We start from the raw sequence: 20,049 nt of genomic DNA on the forward strand, positions 1-20,049 counted from the left end.
GGAGTGAGGAAGAGGAGTGAGGAAGAGGAGTGAGGAAGAGGAGTGAGGAAGAGGAGTGAGGAAGAGGAGTGAGGATGAGGAGTGAGGAAGAGGAGTGAGGATGAGGAGTGAGGAAGAGGAGTGAGGAAGAGGAGTGAGGAAGAGGAGTGAGGAAGAGGGCTGTACCTGCGATGAGCGCGAGTGTGTTCAGAGGCTCTCCTTCTGCGATCTGGACGAACGCCACCTCCTGTTTAAAGTGTCCGACTCCACAGAAGGGCAGGATCAGCCGGTGTCCCGCCAGCAGTGTGTTCAGAGGAGACTCCAGCGCTGAGAGCGTGGACACAGCACTGCACACACACACACACACACACACACACACACACACACACACACACACACACACACACAGGATCAGCCGGTGTCCCGCCAGCAGTGTGTTCAGAGGAGACTCCAGCGCTGAGAGCGTGGACACAGCACTGCACACACACACACACACACACACACACACACACACACACACACACACACACACACACACACACACACACACACACACGATCAGCCGGTGTCCCGCCAGCAGTGTGTTCAGAGGAGACTCCAGCGCTGAGAGCGTGGACACAGCGCTGCACACACACACACACACACACACACACACACACACACACACACACACACAGGATCAGCCGGTGTCCCGCCAGCAGTGTGTTCAGAGGAGACTCCAGCGCTGAGAGCGTGGACACAGCACTGCACGCACACACACACACACACACACACACACACACACACGATCAGCCGGTGTCCCGCCAGCAGTGTGTTTAGAGGAGACTCCAGCGCTGAAAGCGTGGACACAGCGCTGCACACACACACACACACACACACACACACACACACACACACACACACACACGATCAGCCGGTGTCCCGCCAGCAGTGTGTTCAGAGGAGACTCCAGCACTGAGAGTGTGGACACAGCGCAGCGCACACACACACACACACACACACACACACACACACACACACACACACACACACACACACACACACACAGGATCAGCCGGTGTCCCGCCAGAAGTGTGTTCAGAGGAGACTCCAGCACTGAGAGCGTGGACACAGCGCTGCACACACACACACACACACACACACACACACACACACACACACACACACGATCAGCCGGTGTCCCGCCAGCAGTGTGTTCAGAGGAGACTCCAGCGCTGAGAGCGTGGACACAGCGCTGCACACACACACACACACACACACACACACACACACACACACACGATCAGCCGGTGTCCCGCCAGCAGTGTGTTTAGAGGAGACTCCAGCGCTGAAAGCGTGGACACAGCGCTGCACACACACACACACACACACACACACACACACACACACACACACACACACGATCAGCCGGTGTCCCGCCAGCAGTGTGTTCAGAGGAGACTCCAGCGCTGAGAGCGTGGACACAGCGCTGCACACACACACACACACACACACACACACACACACACACACACACACACACACACACACACACACACATGATCAGCCGGTGTCCCGCCAGCAGTGTGTTCAGAGGAGACTCCAGCACTGAGAGCGTGGACACAGCGCTGCACACACACACACACACACACACACACACGTCGTTCTGACAGATCTCACATGTGGCCTTCAAACACAATAAATGTCTTTGGCTTGGACAGCTTGTCTGTACGGAGCAGCTGATGCTCTTTTACTTTAACTGGGGTCAGCTTGCCTTTAGTGTATTGCCAAGAACAAAGAGTGAACACAACTAACATTACTATAAACAGAATTAGTGTTCTTTGTTTTCTGTTTTAAAGAGCAATAAGCCGTGTGTTACATAAGGAATAATGGACAACAGATCGGTGAATTATTAAAAACTGTCCAATAATAGATTGTTACATTATTTAATTAAGATTTATTTATTTAGCAATAATTTAAGTCATTTATTCCTCTTATACCACGGTTACTACATCTCAAGTCATTTTGACATTTTGTTACAAAGTATGACAATAAAAGTATGACAATACTTATATTATTATTATAATTAAATAAAGCACATAATAAGTGCATTTTTTTATTTTTGTCATACTTTTAAAAGTTTAATCTCACTTTATGTCACTCCGCCCACACTCTCTTCTGATTGGCTGTGATTTGAACACTTCTGAACACTGTGTCCTGTGTGTGTATGCAGCTCCTAACACTGTATGTGTGTGTGTGTGTGTGTGTGTGTGTGTTCTTACAGATCAACCTGCTCCTGTGTCTTCAGGTGAGCCACTAGTAGAGTAATGTGTAGAGTATCCACAGGTATCAGCGCTCGCGACAGACGAGGGTCCTTCTCCAGCACCAGCTTCTGCATGTCCTGCACCGCCTGCTTGATCTGACACACACACACACACACACACACACACACACACACACACACACACACACACACACACACACACAGCTTCACAACCAATGGCTCACAGATAGCAGGGAACACATGATCAAGTATAGTGAGGATAGTAAACAGACTGCCTCGTACCTCTGGATTGGTGATTGGCACTGAGATAAAGTAGTTTGGCCGAGCGACCGCCTCCTTCTTCTTCTTCTTTTCTCCGTCTTCCTCACTCTCCACTCGACTGCCGTCTCCTCTCTTACGCTTCTTCTTCTTCACGCTGGATTCTGAGCCGGCGACTGAAAACACACAGACAAGCATGACCCTATCCATACCACTAACCAGTCCTAACCGTACCTTTTTAGAAAAGGTGAAATGAAGACAATGACATGAACTAAACCTGATGATCATGTTCTCACACATTTACTGACACCTAGAAAAAAAAAGGTTAATCGAGACAAACTTTAAGTTGGCTAGAGAAAGCCGGACCATAAAGTTTGAAGTAGTCTTAACAGCTTTAAGTCAGATGTTTTTTAGTTAAGTAGAAGTTTTAAAAGGCAGAATTATGGACAGACAGACAGACAGAAAGACAGATAGACAGATAGATAGATAGATAGATAGATAGATAGATAGACAGACAGACAGATAGATAGATAGATAGATAGATAGATAGACAGACAGACAGACAGATAGATAGATAGATAGATAGATAGATAGATAGATAGATAGATAGATAGATAGATAGATAGATAGATAGATAGATAGATAGATAGATAGACAGAAAGACAGATAGACAGATAGACAGGTAGATAGATAGATAGATAGACAGAGAGACAGATAGATAGACAGATAGACAGATAGATAGATAGATAGATAGATAGATAGATAGACAGACAGACAGATAGATAGATAGATAGATAGATAGATAGATAGATAGATAGATAGATAGATAGATAGATAGATAGATAGACAGAAAGACAGATAGACAGATAGACAGGTAGATAGATAGATAGATAGACAGAGAGACAGATAGATAGACAGATAGACAGATAGATAGATAGATAGATAGACAGACAGACAGACAGACAGACAGACAGACAGACAGACAGACAGACAGACAGACAGACAGAAAGACAGATAGATAGATAGATAGATAGACAGAAAGACAGATAGACAGATAGACAGGTAGATAGATAGATAGATAGATAGATAGATAGATAGATAGATAGATAGACAGATAGACAGATAGATAGACAGACAGATAGACAGACAGATAGACAGATAGACAGATATAGAGATAGACAGATAGATAGATAGATAGATAGATAGATAGATAGATAGATAGATAGATAGATAGATAGATAGATAGATAGACAGACAGATAGACAGACAGATAGACAGATATAGAGATAGACAGATAGATAGATAGATAGATAGACAGACAGACAGACAGACAGACAGACAGACAGACAGACAGACAGACAGACAGACAGACAGACAGACAGACAGACAGATAGATAGATAGATAGATAGATAGATAGATAGATAGATAGATAGATAGACAGACAGACAGACAGACAGACAGACAGATAGATAGATAGATAGATAGATAGATAGATAGATAGATAGATAGATAGATAGATAGATAGACAGACAGATAGACAGACAGATAGACAGATAGACAGATATAGAGATAGACAGATAGATAGATAGACAGACAGACAGATAGACAGACAGACAGATAGATAGATAGATAGATAGACAGACAGACAGACAGACAGACAGACAGACAGACAGATAGATAGATAGATAGATAGATAGATAGATAGATAGATAGATAGATAGATAGATAGATAGATAGATAGATAGATAGATAGATAGATAGATAGATAGATAGATAGATAGATAGATAGATAGACAGACAGACAGACAGACAGACAGACAGACAGACAGACAGACAGACAGACAGACAGACAGACAGACAGACAGACAGACAGACAGACAGACAGATAGATAGATAGATAGATAGATAGATAGATAGATAGATAGATAGATAGATAGACAGACAGATAGACAGACAGATAGACAGATAGGGCTCATACGCGTGTCTCTATTGGAGCTGCAGTGCTGACATTATCATCTGTGGTGAAACATTAGCATCATTAACTGAGAAACAGGAGCACGTTCAGTAGGCGGACAGTAAATCTAAGAGTGTCAGTGCTATTGATGGAGGAGCAAAGGCACTTCTGAGCTGCTGGCGAGAGACGCCGCGGAGCGAAATGAACCCAACAAATGTTTTATTCATAGCATGCAGCAGCTGTGGGTGTGAATGCAGGAGCAGCTGCGGTGCCGGGCCGGTCCACGCATCTCCTGGCAGACCCACAGCAGTGCCTCAGTGCCATGATCCCTGCTCCCGGAGGAAGACCGGAGCCCGCCGGAGCCGCACCGCACCGCCACTGTAGAGGTAAGACCTCAGAGAAACATTTCCAAAGCTTGCACCTTGGAACGCATTTGAAGGTTTGCGTTCTCCAGACGCCAGGCACTGCTGCTGTGCGGAAGAGCAGCCGGAGCGGTTACGGGTTTCTGTTAGAGCGGCGGCGTGTTAGCGGACGCTAAGTTAATAACTAATGATCGTTGCAACGGAAGTGAATCAATCAAAACTAACTTTAGCTGGACAATAACTTTATTCTACAGCTGCTGTAAAGCCAAGCAATCTCTGTTACTGTAATCTCCTGTTATCACTGTAAAGCTGCTGTGAAGAGTCTGCATTGATAAAGCGCTGTGTGAATGAAGATGACTTGACTTGAGCCGGACTCACAGCCCAGATCTCTCCAGACGCCGGCGTCTGTGAAGGGAAGCTCGCACATCAGACATTCTGCCTCCTCCTCCTCCTTCTGCTTCTGCTTCTGCTTCTTCTTCTTGCCTGACGCTTTCCTCGGCTCTTTCTTTGCTTTATTGACTGTCTTGACGTCTGCAAAGAAAACAAACAGAGCAAATGAGGACTGAAGACTAGCACAACGTCAGATGTTTGCATGCTGCCGATCGCTAACCAGCCAACCACATTTTGGTGATGTCAACTTTAAATTTGGAACACAGCTTGGACAGACATGCATAGCCGTTTTAGTAACAGTGTCTCGTGTCCCGTCGCAGACGTCAATCGAAATTTCAGCTTTTTCTGCTAATTTATGGACAATCAGACTGGTCTGGCTCCGATCGGGCGAGAAACCTAGGACCACATTGCAAAAGTAATGATCCTGGGAAATTTTAACAATTACATGCGCGGCTATGTTTTTTTTTAGCAATTTTAGAGTCTAACAAATTTATTTTGTAACAAAATAAAAAAGCTTAGCTCAGTAGATTTGCTTTACAGCAAACTTACACTTCCATTACCTTTTTACACTTTCATTTTTTGAAGTGATTTCACTTCACAGCAATAATATGAGAGCCTTCTCTAAAAGTTGATACATCTATTTACTTTGCTATCATAACTACTCATAATTACATGGTTGCATGTATTATTTGCATTCACCATCTTTAGAACAGAGACACCCACAATCACCAAAACACGGTTGATCACACAGAGACTTTCAAAATGAAGAAATCAAACGATTTCTAGTGTCGAAATACTGTTCGTCGCCGCTGTATCGGATTGTCTTATAAAAGACTGTATTTGTTTTTTAGGGGTTCAAGCCTGTAGCACTGAAACTCTATTGTAATTGTTCAAATTTCCCGATCGGCCTGATGGGGGCGCTACAGCGTAGGCTCAAGTGTCTTATATCGTTGGAATCTTTGGCTCAACATTGGACAAAAACGCATGGATGGCGAAACTTTCGGGTAATTCAAATTTTTTGAAAAACCTAATTTTGCAATGGAGTCCTAGGTTTTTCACCCGATCGGAACCAAACCAGTGCAGCAAGATTCTCTGGAGTCTGATTGTCCATAATTATCCAAAAAAGTTGCAATTTCAAATTTGACCTCTGCGACGGGACACCAAAAAGTTTGAAGTGGGCGGAGCCACTTTTACTAAAACGGCAATCCCTCTTGAACGGAAAGAGACAATTTCACCGAACATGGTACACCTATGTATGCACTAGGTTTGTGGTCATGTGAAAAAGCACGAGGCGACTGGCCACTTGGTGGCGCTATAACATGGAAAAAACATACAAATGGCTATAACTACACAACCCTGAGTCTAATTGACTTGGAAATTGGCATGCGGTGTCTTCGTCCAAGGACATTCACGTATCTCTAAAAAAGCGTCCGGTGGCGACCAGTGGTTAAAGAGGTTAACGGAGGCCGTCCGGAACAAAACTCGCTGGGCCTGTTTGACTCTCTGCCCTTCGAGGCCTGTGAGAAATCACAAAGAAATGCTGAGCAACTTTGCCTCTAGGACCGCTGCTGTCAATTGAGTCGTTCGTTAAATATTGGAGATTATTCCATTAACCAGCTTTTGGGAACTAGTCCTAGTCCTCAACCTCGATAAAACCCCTGCGGCACAATTCTCTGGACTCTCTAGAGAATAGATCAATAATTATCAAAAAATGTTGAACTTTATGTTTTGAATAGCTATTAAGGGTCATTTAGAAAAAAGGGTGTGGCAAAACATACTCAAAAGCCTATAAATCTAAAACTTCCCGACATTAGGTGAGCACATATGCGACATGATTAGAAACAAGCATGCAAACTTTTATGAAGATTGGACCATAGGGGGCGCTACAACTGTTAAAAGCTTTAAAACCCATACATATCCTGTGGTAAATTGCCTGTATTGGCTGTAAATGGTCTTTTCCTACCATGATCGAGATGGTTACATGCTTGCTAAATAAAACATAATACGTTTTTGCGCATGTGCATAAAGACCTTAAGCGCTTGAACCCTATATTTAGTCATTTCTTCGTTCGGTCAGTGTGCATGTCTCACCCTTGGTAGTGTCCGTGTGTTGTCTGGCGGTCAGTGTGGACACAGAGTTGTTGTTGTTGTCCTCCATGATGCTCGCCTGACCCTCAGCACATGCTCCTGCCCGACACACACTCACACTGGGTGTGTGTGACTGAGATATGATGATCTGTGTCGCGCGAGATGACTGAGAAATGACACGCAGCCCAACCTCAGAAACACACTTGATCACTTCTGAGGGGACGCCAGCATTCAACACCCCTGACCAGCGCTTTAACCTTGTAGCGAGCAGAAAGTGGCGACTGATCATGTCCAGTCAAACTACTGGAGTCAGATGGTTAGTGTGACAGAAGTTATGTAGTTAATGTCGCAGGTGATTTAATCGAAGTGTAGATAAGCTCGTGATCGTGAGGCGGCTTTCTGCATGCACTACTGGATCAGCTTGCGTGTTGAAGAAAGATCACACAGTGTTTACCACTGCAGCAAAAAAACACAACACGACACACATGGTACGGGCAGTCAGAGGGGACACGCGGTGCTCGAAAAGCGTTCAAAAACAACAACGGTGACGGTATACTTTTAAAATGAATACTTTACACATTACTGAAGATTCTCGCATCATTTACTCACTTTCGTGGAGTTTCAAACCCCGATTTCTTCAGTGTAACACACAATTAGATATTTATAAGAAGGCTCGTCTCAGACTCTGCTGTTTATGATCTTTTATGACTCGTGCACTCAGGGCTGCCAAACTTCGCATTAAGTGTGAGATATGGCCATAGTGAGATTCACGCAATCGACACTTTTCACGCGCTCTCACGCCACACACACACACACTTTCTCACGCAGAGAAAAATCGCGAAGCAAAGCCAAAGAGGACAGTGACACCGACCGACAACACAGAGAAGGTTACTTTTGATATGAAACAAATTCTCAGCAAGCTCTCATATTCTGTCAATTTTATTACGAAATTCAAATAATAAGTACCGTTTTGGCGCTTGTAAGTGTGTCGTGACAGATCTCTGTAGCGCCCCAGTTCAAGCGGCGCGCGAACCGACCATCTCTCTTTAGTTTAGTAAATAAACACGAATGAACAATAGGTGTGTTGAAAGAAACAGTATAACTTACCGGAATGTACATGCCTCATACATAATCTCGATTAATCAGTGTTTTTCAAACGTGGAAAGAGGTCAATAAAACAGCTGGAGAACAATGTCACATAACGTTACATTTACCTCAGGAAAGCCAGCCATATTATACATGTATATTCAATGACCATAGCACGTTAACTTAGTTGGCTAGAAACATTAGAGAGGAGTATTTTGCTAATATGTGCAGTGCACTATCCCACATAGCAAATGTTTTCTGGCCCAGCTCCGGGCCACACAATCACTTTTCCCTCGGCCCAAGTACCGCAAAGAATGACGGTACTGAAGTGGCCCAGAACTGGATTAAAGACAAGGGTCACACATGGGCCATAACCGGCCCGAATCTCAGCCAGTTAACCCTTAACTGGCCCTGAAGTGGCCCAGAACTGGATTAAAGACATGGGTCACACATGGGCCATAACCGGCCCGAATCTCAGCCAGTTAATCACCCTTAACTGGCCCTGAAGTGGCCCAGAACTGGATTAAAGACAAGGGTCACACATGGGCCATAACTGGCCCGAATCTCAGCCAGTTAACCCTTAACTGGCCCTGAAGTGGCCCAGAACTGGATTAAGGACAAGAGTCACACATGGGCCATAACTGGCCCTGAATAGGACCAAAAGAGGTTTTATTTTTGGTACCAAGTCTCAGCCATAAGTTAACCTTATCAACACCAGAAACCCCAAAACTGAGCCATAACCCAGCCTAATCTTACCAAACCATATGAACAAATCAGTCACAGGAAAATTCAATTCTGAAAATTGCTTTATTTAACAATAATGTACACGCCAAAAATACATTTTTAAATTACATCTAGAATTGTGTAACTGTGTGAAGGCTATTTTAGTACATTCAAAGCATAACATCTTATTAGCACCTCAAAAAATTGCATTTAATTTCAAAATGTTCTTGTCTGTCTTTAACAGTTACTTATTGTAGTAATGCACAAGCCAAAACATTTAATAATAATGAAAATTCACATCTAGAATTGTGTAACTGTGTGAAGGCTATTTTTTTTTTTTGTACATTCAAAGCGCAACATCCTATTACCTCAAAGTGCATTTAATTTCAAAATGTTCTGGTCTGTCTTAAAGGAACACTCCACCGTTTTTTCATATTAAACTATGTTATTCCCTTAACTAAGACGAGTTGATACATCTCTCTCGTCTCAGTGTGGCACTCAATCGCTCTGGCGCGCGGCAACACTTTGATAGCACTTAGCTTAGCCCAGTTCATTCATTAGGATCCAAACAGAGATGAAGTTAGAAGCGACCAAACACCTCCACGTTTTCCCTATTTAAATACAGTTACACGACCAAGTATGGTGAAACAAAATAAAACATGGCGCTTTTCTAAGCGGGTAAAATGGATAATAATGTATGGCGGAATAGCACTTGGACTCGGCGCAGTAATATAACTATATCATCGGGAGAGGATTATGAGTGATGATATTACTGCACCGAGTTGAAGTGCTATCAAGTGCTATTCTGCCATACATTATAGTTATCCATTATATGTTATAAGGCAATAACATAGTTTAATGGTCTGTTTAATATATTAATGGTCTGTTTAATAAAAAATAAAAAAAGTTTAATATGAAAAAACGGTGGAGTGTTCCTTTAAACAGTAGCTTACTTATTGTAGTAATATTGTAGTAATACAGCTAGAGTTGTGTGAACACTATTTTAGTTGCCTGAACAGCCAAGTATACAACATTTTCCAATTCTAACTAAATTAATCTATGAATGAATCTAGCACTGAAATGTAACCATATTATAATGTAATTTTACTCTCAACAAACATAGAGCAAATTAAAACAATTACTTAAAACAAATTTACACATCAGAATTTTTGTATGTGTGAGGGAGAAAAAAATAGTTCTCAGGAAGTGAAGTACATCTCTGCAGCCCCTCTTTTCTCCTCAAGCGCTCTCTCCTTCCTCCATCTCTATCAGGAGCAAGCTGAAGCCATCTTGTATAGTTGCTTCTATCTCCTGATCGGGAGCATGTTGTGTCAGACGATTTTTTTCTCACAGCAGCTAAAAGACAAAATATTAAATTAATACAAAATTAATAAATACATATACAAACATTAATCCACCTGTAAATAAATGTAGGTAACAAAATAAAGTAAGGTTGCTTTGGTTACATTTTATACAGGAAATGGTTGCTTATAATGTGGCACTATTGAATGACTGTCAAAATACTGTTGTCAAACTCACAACAGTATGACAACAGTATTTTGACAAACAAAACCTTTTTAGCAAACAAAAACCTTAAAAATGTTTAGATATGAAAACTGTGGTGTAAACACATGCTTATCTGTGAATTAACTTTTAATTTATTAACTGTTAAAATAAAACGGCAATTATCCACTAAAGGAATAGTTCAACCAAAAATTTAAATTCTGTCAACATTTCCTCACCTCCACTTGTACGATGCCTGTATGAGTTTCTTCCTTCTGTTGAACACAGCAGAAATTAAAAAAATAAATGTTTAATCAGTAGAGAACCACTTTCCAATTTAATGTTACATTCCAGTTACCTGTCTGGTCACCAACATTCCTCAAAATGTGTTCTTTGTGTTCATCAAAAGAAACCAACTCATCCAATCTTAAGAGAAAATGATGAGTAAATTTTCAGTTTTGTTTGAACTTCCTTTAAAAAACAAGAACAGACATACACACACACACATAAAATAGCAGACATATCCTCCTGATTATCAAAGTCACAGATTAGATTTAGATATAATTAAATCTGATTATACAACCATTGAATCACTTTGAGCTTTAAAAGTCAATTACTGTTGTTTGTTGCTGATTTCGCTGTGATTTTTCCTATCATTTTAACAGCATTAACTTACATTACATCCCTCAGGCCGGTCTATCGCACCGGTCGCGTCAGTCTGTACTCGCATTCTCAAGGGGCAGTGGATCCGCCACCATATAAGCAAAAGTTCACTTCAATAAAGAACAAAGTGACATCCGAGTTTGAATTCTGGTATTTAAAAAAGCACAAAGAAAGAGAGCGACGAACTTCACTTACCTGAACAGCAGTTGTCTGACAGTCAGTGACAGACTTCTTCACCCTTCAGCGGGAGAAATTTCAAACGACGCATACATCACGTGAACCTCATTCACCAACCAGAAAAGCTGCTGTTACCGTGGAGATCGCGCCAAAATAAACATTTTTTAAATGATATTTTTTTTCAAACGTTTTTTAATAAACTGCTATATATATATATATATAGAGAGAGAGAGAGTACGTTTTTAACATGATTTTGTGGTGCTTAAACTAAAAAGTATGGAAAATGTTGACTATTTTGTATGTGAATTATTTTTTCTTTAAACTATAAATTTATTTTAAAAAAAAAAATCAATTATCATGTTAGGAAAATGTATATTTTGTTCAGGTCAAATGGATTTGGGAATTGTTTAATGATTATTGAATTTTGTGAACATTGCTGAAAACTAATAGGCCTAGCAGCCCTAAATACTTATAACTGTCCAGTACACAAAGGCCGATAATCGCTACACTGATCTGGGCCATAATCACTAAACTGATCTGGGCCACACACCTCCCATCCACAATCGGCCCAAATGTTGTCTGCCGTCATGCATGCAGTGCCATCATTGCCACGCATGGCCCAGAGTTGGCTGACATGATGCATGCCAGTGCCGGCAACACGCCAGCAGTGCCATTTTGAGGCCACATTTGGGCCAAGTCTGTTTGCTATGTGGGATATGTATTATAGTTTTACTTAGGCCTATATCATTAAAAAGTTATAACGTTGTTATTATAATAAAAACCGCATTATATTTCATTTGAGTTGTTATTTTTTAACCTTTAATAATAATAGGCTACAGGGATCTCTGTATTTTTACAGCATTAGCTGAGGTACTTTTATTCTTGAGAAAATTAACGTACATCTACTGTAGGCTACCTAATATTGATCCACACAGTAATCGATATTGAATCAAGATCGGAATCAAATCACAAGAATTTAATTGAACAAAAATTTCCACAATTCTCACTCCAGGCTAAACTCTTCCCTTGTACTGTAAATATAATATATCCTGTGGACTTGGATGGACTTTTTGTGCATCAAAACCTGTGGAAAACGCATACAAAAATCATTATGATGCTAAAATAGGCTAACATAACTTTTTTTTTTAATTTGCAATGATATAGCCTATGTGTGGAAGCTTGTATCTACGGAATAAATAAAAAAGGTAATGTGACTTTTAATATCAAAATTCAGTTCAGGCAGATTCATAAGCGAAGCCTTTGCCACAGTTATGAAGCTGCATTTTCGTGTCTTGAATTGCTTGTTTTGTTCTTTGTATCCAGTGCTTCCTTCAGCCACACTGAGGCCTTTATTTCCAGGCATAAATACATCTTCCGTCTCGTCAAAAAACATGACACGGACAAAGTGAAAAGGAAATGTACCTCACAATCCAACGATTAACATGCTAGCAAAAATTATTAGTATAAATGTAGAAGTTCAAAGAGTCAAACAGAGCCCAGAAAAAGACAAAGGCACAGTTTAAATAAACCAGAGAGCGGAACAGAAACTCATTTAGTGAGCCGTGAAAGCCTTTGTTTGTTCAGACCTTGAACTGCCAGATTATTTCACTTTCTCACACACACACTCACACACACACACACACTCGCTGTGGGAAGAAACTCAGTGTGTGTACAGTAGGTGAGCACACATGTATTGTGATAGCACGGGTATTGTTTGCAGTGCTGCTCTGTGATTGGCTGTGTTCAGCTTCTCTCACACACCCTGGTGTGTTTGTGTGTGTGGTGTAACACTAGATGTCCGCTTGGGTTTCAGCACAACTCCCTGGGCCCAGAAGTTCACGGAAACAGGTGTCAGGACAGGACCGGTTCCCGACCCGCTCATCCAGGTGAGGGCGACGGCTCGTGGCCTGAGGTTTCCCTGAGAGCCTCCGGCTGGAGTTTGAGGTGAGCCAATCATGAGCCTGTTTAACGGGGACAGGGCTTCAGTTACACACCATTCTCTCCGATCAATGCTCTGCTTGCTGGATCACAATGCTAGAAATCCTTTCCTCAGTAATTACAAAGCTCCGGTTCCACTGATGCTGTTTTGACAGAGCTGTGCTGAGCAAATATTTAAAGAACTGCTTGATCATGTGACTAACCTTGTATCTGAATGCCTTCACAGTTCTGTGAAAATAACCAGGTGCGCTATTCTGAAACATGATGGGTTACTCTTCCAGTCTCTTACCTGCGTGTGTTCCTGATGTACACGATTCATGCAGTGAGAGAGAGTCTATGAAGAAGATGCACATTAAATGAGCAGTTCACACAAAAATGGAAATGAAGTCATTACAAATTAGTGTACTTTTTATATAGTACGACCTTAATTGCGACCTTTTTATCTCACAATTGCGCGATATGAAGTCAGAATTGTGAGAAATAAAGTCGCAATTATGAGAAATAAAGTCGCAATTGCGAGAAAAAAAGACAGAATTGAGACTTTTTTTCTCACAATTGCGACTTTACATCTCGCAATTCTGACTTTATATCAATCAATTCTGACTTTATATCAATCTGACTTTATATCAATCAATTCTGACTTTATATCAATCAATTCTGACTTTATATCACATAATTGCGAGTTTATATCTCGAAATTCTGACATCTTTTCTCAGAAGAATTGTGAGATATAAACTCGCAATTATGTGTTATAAAGTCGGAGTTGCGAGATGTAAATTCGCAATTGCGAGTTATCAGGCCAAATAAGGGGAAAAAACGACTAACTTTTTTCCCCTCAGAATAGTTTATATCTCACAATTCTGACTTTATAACATGCAATTGTGACTTTATATCTCGCATTTCTGACTTTATATCACGCATTTCTGACTTTATATCACGCATTTCTGACTTTATATCACGCATTTCTGACTTTATATCTCGCATTTCTGACTTTATATCACGCATTTCTGACTTTATATCTCGCATTTCTGACTTTATATCACGCATTTCTGACTTTATATCACGCATTTCTGACTTTATATCTCGCATTTCTGACTTTATATCACGCATTTCTGACTTTATATCACGCATTTCTGACTTTATATCTCGCATTTCTGACTTTATATCACGCATTTCTGACTTTATATCACGCAATTCTGACTTTATATCACGCAATTCTGACTTTATATCACGCAATTGCGACTTTATATCTCGCATTTCTGACTTTATATCTCGCATTTCTTACTTTATATCTCGCAATTCTGACTTTATATCACGCAATTGCGACTTTATATCAATCTATTCTTACTTTATATCTCGCAATTCTGATTTTATATCTCGCAATTCTGACTTTATATCAATCAATTCTGACTTAATATCAATCAATTCTGACTTTATATCACGCATTTCTGACTTTATATCACGCAATTGCGACTTTATATCAATCAATTCTGACTTTATATCAATCAATTCTGACTTTATATCTCGCAATTCTGACTTTATATCTCGCATTTCTGACTTTATATCTCGCAATTCTGACTTTATATCACGCAATTGCGACTTTATATCAATCTATTCTGACTTTATATCTCGCAATTCTGACTTTATATCTCGCAATTCTGACTTTATATCTCGCAATTCTGACTTTATATCTCGCATTTCTGACTTTATATCAATCAATTCTGACTTTATATCAATCAATTCTGACTTTATAACACGCATTTCTGACTTTATATCACGGAATTGCGACTTTATATCAATCAATTCTGACTTTATATCAATCAATTCTGACTTTATATCAATCAATTCTGAGTTTATATCTCGCAATTGCGACTTTATATCAATCAATTCTGACTTTATAACTCGCAATTCTGACTTTATATCTCGCAATTCTGACTTTATAACACGCAATTGCGACTTTATATCACGCAATTCTGACTTTATAACTCACAATTCTGACTTTATAACTCACAATTCTGACTTTATATCTCGCAATTCTGACTTTATATCTCGCAATTCTGACTTTATATCTCGCATTTCTGACTTTATATCTCGCATTTCTGACTTTATATCACGCAATTGTGACTTTATATCTCGCATTTCTGACTTTATATCAATCAAGTCTGACTTTATATCAATCAATTCTGACTTTATAACACGCATTTCTGACTTTATATCACGCAATTGCGACTTTATATCAATCATTTCTGACTTTATATCACGCAATTGCGACTTTATATCTCGCAATTCTGACTTTATAACTCGCAATTGCGACTTTATATCAATCAATTCTGACTTTATATCTCGCAATTCTGACTTTATATCTCGCATTTCTGACTTTATATCTCGCAATTCTGACTTTACATCAATCAAGTCTGACTTTATATCAATCAATTCTGACTTTATAACACGCATTTCTGACTTTATATCACGCAATTGCGACTTTATATCAATCAATTCTGACTTTATATCTCGCAATTCTGACTTTATATCAATCAATTCTGACTTTATATCATGCAATTCTGACTTTATATCTCTCAATTCTGACTTTATATCATGCAATTCTGACTTTATATCTCGCATTTCTGACTTTATATCAATCAATTCTGACTTTATATCTCGCAATTCTGACTTTATATCAATCAATTCTGACTTTATATCATGCAATTCTGACTTTATATCTCTCAATTCTGACTTTATATCATGCAATTCTGACTTTATAACTCTCAATTCTGACTTTATATCATGCAATTCTGACTTTATATCTCGCATTTCTGACTTTATATCTCGCAATTCTGACTTTATATCTCGCAATTCTGACTTTATATCTCGCAATTCTGACTTTATATCTCGCAATTCTGACTTTATATCTCGCAATTCTGACTTTATATCTCCCAATTCTGACTTTATAACTCGCAATTCTGACTTTATATCTCACAATTCTGACTTTATATCAATCAATTCTGACTTTATATCTCGCAATTCTGACTTTATATCTCGCAATTCTGACTTTATAACTCGCAATTCTGACTTTATATCTCGCATTTCTGACTTTATATCTCGCAATTCTGACTTTATATCTCGCAATTCTGACTTTATAACTCGCAATTCTGACTTTATATCATGCAATTCTGACTTTATATCACATAATTGCGAGTTTATATCTCGAAATTCTGACTTTATATCACGCAATTCTGACTTTATAACTCGCAATTCTGACTTTATATCTCGCAATTCTGACTTTATATCTCGCAATTCTGACTTTATATCTCGCAATTCTGACTTTATATCTCGCAATTCTGACTTTATATCATGCAATTCTGACTTTATATCACATAATTGCGAGTTTATATCACATAATTGCGAGTTTATATCTCGAAATTCTGACTTTATATCTCGCAATTCTGACTTTATATCTCGCAATTCTGACTTTATATCTCGCATTTCTGACTTTATATCATGCAATTCTGACTTTATATCTCGCATTTCTGACTTTATATCATGCAATTCTGACTTTATATCTCGCAATTCTGACTTTATAACTCGCAATTCTGACTTTATATCTCGCAATTCTGACTTTATATCAATCAATTCTGACTTTATATCTCGCAATTCTGACTTTATATCATGCAATTCTGACTTTATATCTCGCATTTCTGACTTTATATCATGCAATTCTGACTTTATATCTCGCAATTCTGACTTTATAACTCGCAATTCTGACTTTATATCTCGCAATTCTGACTTTATATCAATCAATTCTGACTTTATATCTCCCAATTCTGACTTTATAACTCGCAATTCTGACTTTATATCTCACAATTCTGACTTTATATCATGCAATTCTGACTTTATATCTCGCAATTCTGACTTTATAACTCGCAATTCTGACTTTATATCTCGCAATTCTGACTTTATATCAATCAATTCTGACTTTATAACACGCAATTCTGAGAAAAAAAGTCAACCTTTTTTATTTTTCATTCTGTGGCGGAAACAAGCTTCCATACGAGCTTCCACAGTGACCACAACATTTTTATTTTTCTATAATTTTTCAGTGAAACAAGCTCTATGTAGAAGTGAGAAGCACTTACTGCTCGCGCTCGAACACGCGACACACACGACAGACTCAACAGGATTCAAAGGCCCCGATATTCTTACGGTGAAGTTCGTTATTTGCTTAAAAGTAAAAAGTTGAAAACACCTTTGCAGTGATATACTTTTAACGAACATCTCAACTTCACCCACATTTGAATATGTAAATATGTGCTGCGCACTATCCTCTAAATAACAACATTTTATAACTTTCCCATGCCCCCGATCCTTATTGGTTGTCATGGTTACTGATTAGTTTTGCCTAGTGGTTGACTGTGTGCACCTGTGTGCATCTAGTGTCCTGTGTTTGCTCTGTGTGTTGAAGTCCTCAGTGTGAGTCAGCTCTTTGTCCTGTGTTGGTTATGTTGTGAGGTTGTTATTCTCATATTTCTTGTGTTGGAAGTTATAATTAAAGACTAATTCGTTTATTCCTTCGCCGTGCATATTTTCCGTGCATATAACTTCCACCACATTTGTCAAAATGTCTCCTTTTGTGTTAATAAGAAACATAACTTCTTAATGTTTGTGGTGAATTGTTCTAAGATGATCACACACACACACACACACACACATGCATCTTTACTTTACTGCAATAATTTTTACTTAGAATAAAAGAATATTAGTGAAAAATACTAAACTATAAAAGCTAACTATATATAACAATAATATTTTTAAATATGTTTTTAATATATTTAAATATTACCATGTACTGGATGTCCTAAGATTAGTATTAATATTATAAAAAATATATACTTTTAAAAACTTTTTATACTTTATTATATTAATACTAATTGTTCTGCCCATGTCAGTGCTTAATGGTTTAAGAGTGTGTGCGCGTGTGAGAGCGAGTGTGTGTGTGACTGTCAGTATGGTGTGTGACTGTCAGTATGGTGTGTGTGTGTGTGTGTGTGTGTGTGTGTGTGTGTGTGTGTGTGTGTGACTGTCAGTGTGTGTGTGTGTGTGTACATGTTTGACTGTCAGTGTATGTGTGTGTGTGTACATGTTTTTCTATCCCGGTGGGGACTTAAACCTGAATGCACACAGACTCATGGGGACTCGTGTCACTGTGGGCCTAAATTAAGGATCCCATGGGTAAACATGCTTATAAATCATTCAGAATTAGTTTTTTTAATGTAAAAATGCAGAATGTTTCCCGTGATGGGTATAGTTTTAGAGATAGGGTTAGTGTAAGGGGATAAAATATACAGTTTGTACAGTATAAAAAACATTACGTCTATGGAGAGTCCTCACAAAGATAGTAAACCAGACGTGTGTGTGTGTGTGTGTGTGTGAGTGAGTGTGTGTGTGTGTGTGTACAGTATGTGACTAAGGCCAATCTTAGCATCAAGAGGCTTTAAAAGCATAAGAGTCACTGTATCCTAAATCCCCTGTAGTGTTCCTGTGGTCCTCAGGCATTGGCCAGCGGGCAGATCAGAACAGGCTATATTTACCCTCAGGTATTAGCCCTGTTCTCCAGCCTGTGTGCCTGCGGTACACACTCTCTCAGATCCGTGTGTGTGTTTGCCGGATCTGTGCGGTCCAGGACAGTGCTGGACAGTGATAATCCTCTGAGATCTGTACAGTCATGCTCTGGGCTTTCACAGGAGCGTCAGCGGAAGCAGACGCGGGACTAGCGGAAGAACATCTCCAGGCTAGCACACACTACATCAGGCTAATGAGTGTGTGCAGGTGACCGGAGTCGTCTGAGCCCCGGAGAACAGCATCACACAGGTACACACACACACACACACACACACAAACCTCTTCATCTGCTCAGTTTCTACCTCTGCCCTAAACTCTCTGTTCTCTCTCTGTCTGTGTGTCGCACCATGAATCGTGCCGAATGCGGATGGATTATGGCCATATTCTCTGCGGGACATCTGCCCGTCCTCCGGTGAGTGCGAGTTCTGTACACACACACTACGAGTCCACACGCTGTATTCATGTTTCTCATCATCATAAAACCTTCTCATCTAGATGCAACAACACTCTAAAAATCACTGGGTTAAAAAACAACCCATTTTGGGTGGTTTTCAACCCAAGGGCTGGGTAAAAATAGGACAGAACACATGTTGGGTTCATTAAATACCCAGCAAATTGAGTTGTTTATTTAACCCAGCATAATGGGTTAATCATTTTTACTATAGTACTATTTTTTATTTTTTATACTTCATACGTGAATTAATGTTTACGAATTAACTTAAATCCTCTAAATATTTTTTTAAATATACTCCACGCAACCACTGGTTTGCACGATAATTCCTTTATTTTTGATCATATTTTACAGTATAGAATATTTATATAGTTTTTGAACACATACTGCCCACATTTAAGCTCATTTAACACATTTGGATTTGAGTAGATAAAATAACCCAGGATTTGTTTAGAGTGTAGACACATTAGTGATTCAGCATTTGCATGTAAGTGGCTTTCTGCTGGTGAACACAGCATCTGTGTGAACGTGTGCATGAAGGCGTCAGTATGTGACAGATTGAATCGGAGGCGGGGCTTGAGTTCTGGATTAACATGCA

At 39.6% G+C, this 20,049-nt stretch overlaps 1 protein-coding gene and 1 long non-coding RNA gene across 4 annotated transcripts in view; one reads left to right on the plus strand and one right to left on the minus strand.

Moving 5' to 3' along the window:
* The window catches only part of LOC130068901 (A-kinase anchor protein 7-like), a 56,281-nt gene extending 48,580 nt beyond the window's left edge, over nucleotides 1-7,701 (minus strand). The window contains exons 1-5 of one of the 3 annotated variants that reach the window (XM_056260582.1): nucleotides 7,298-7,691; nucleotides 5,196-5,348; nucleotides 2,525-2,676; nucleotides 2,241-2,377; nucleotides 166-326 (exon numbers count right to left, since the gene is read on the minus strand). In XM_056260582.1, coding sequence (XP_056116557.1) covers nucleotides 166-326; nucleotides 2,241-2,377; nucleotides 2,525-2,676; nucleotides 5,196-5,348; nucleotides 7,298-7,583 — 889 coding nt within the window. In that variant the 5' untranslated portion in view covers nucleotides 7,584-7,691. Of the gene's footprint in view, nucleotides 1-165; nucleotides 327-2,240; nucleotides 2,378-2,524; nucleotides 2,677-5,195; nucleotides 5,349-7,297 lie in introns of all 3 variants that reach the window. The other 2 variants (XM_056246884.1, XM_056254038.1) reach the window with 2 other exon arrangements.
* LOC130100568 (uncharacterized) lies at nucleotides 4,481-19,328 on the plus strand. Its single transcript, XR_008809341.1, has 3 exons — nucleotides 4,481-4,841; nucleotides 13,260-13,390; nucleotides 19,123-19,328. It is a non-coding gene; the product is annotated as an uncharacterized LOC130100568 (long non-coding RNA).
* The last annotated feature ends 721 nt before the right edge of the window (nucleotides 19,329-20,049 follow it).

Source organism: Rhinichthys klamathensis, unplaced genomic scaffold (assembly GCF_029890125.1).
Source record: "Rhinichthys klamathensis goyatoka isolate OS25496 unplaced genomic scaffold, OSU_Roscu_1.1 h1tg000001l_1, whole genome shotgun sequence".
In the NCBI taxonomy this organism is placed as follows: domain Eukaryota; kingdom Metazoa; phylum Chordata; class Actinopteri; order Cypriniformes; family Leuciscidae; genus Rhinichthys; species Rhinichthys klamathensis.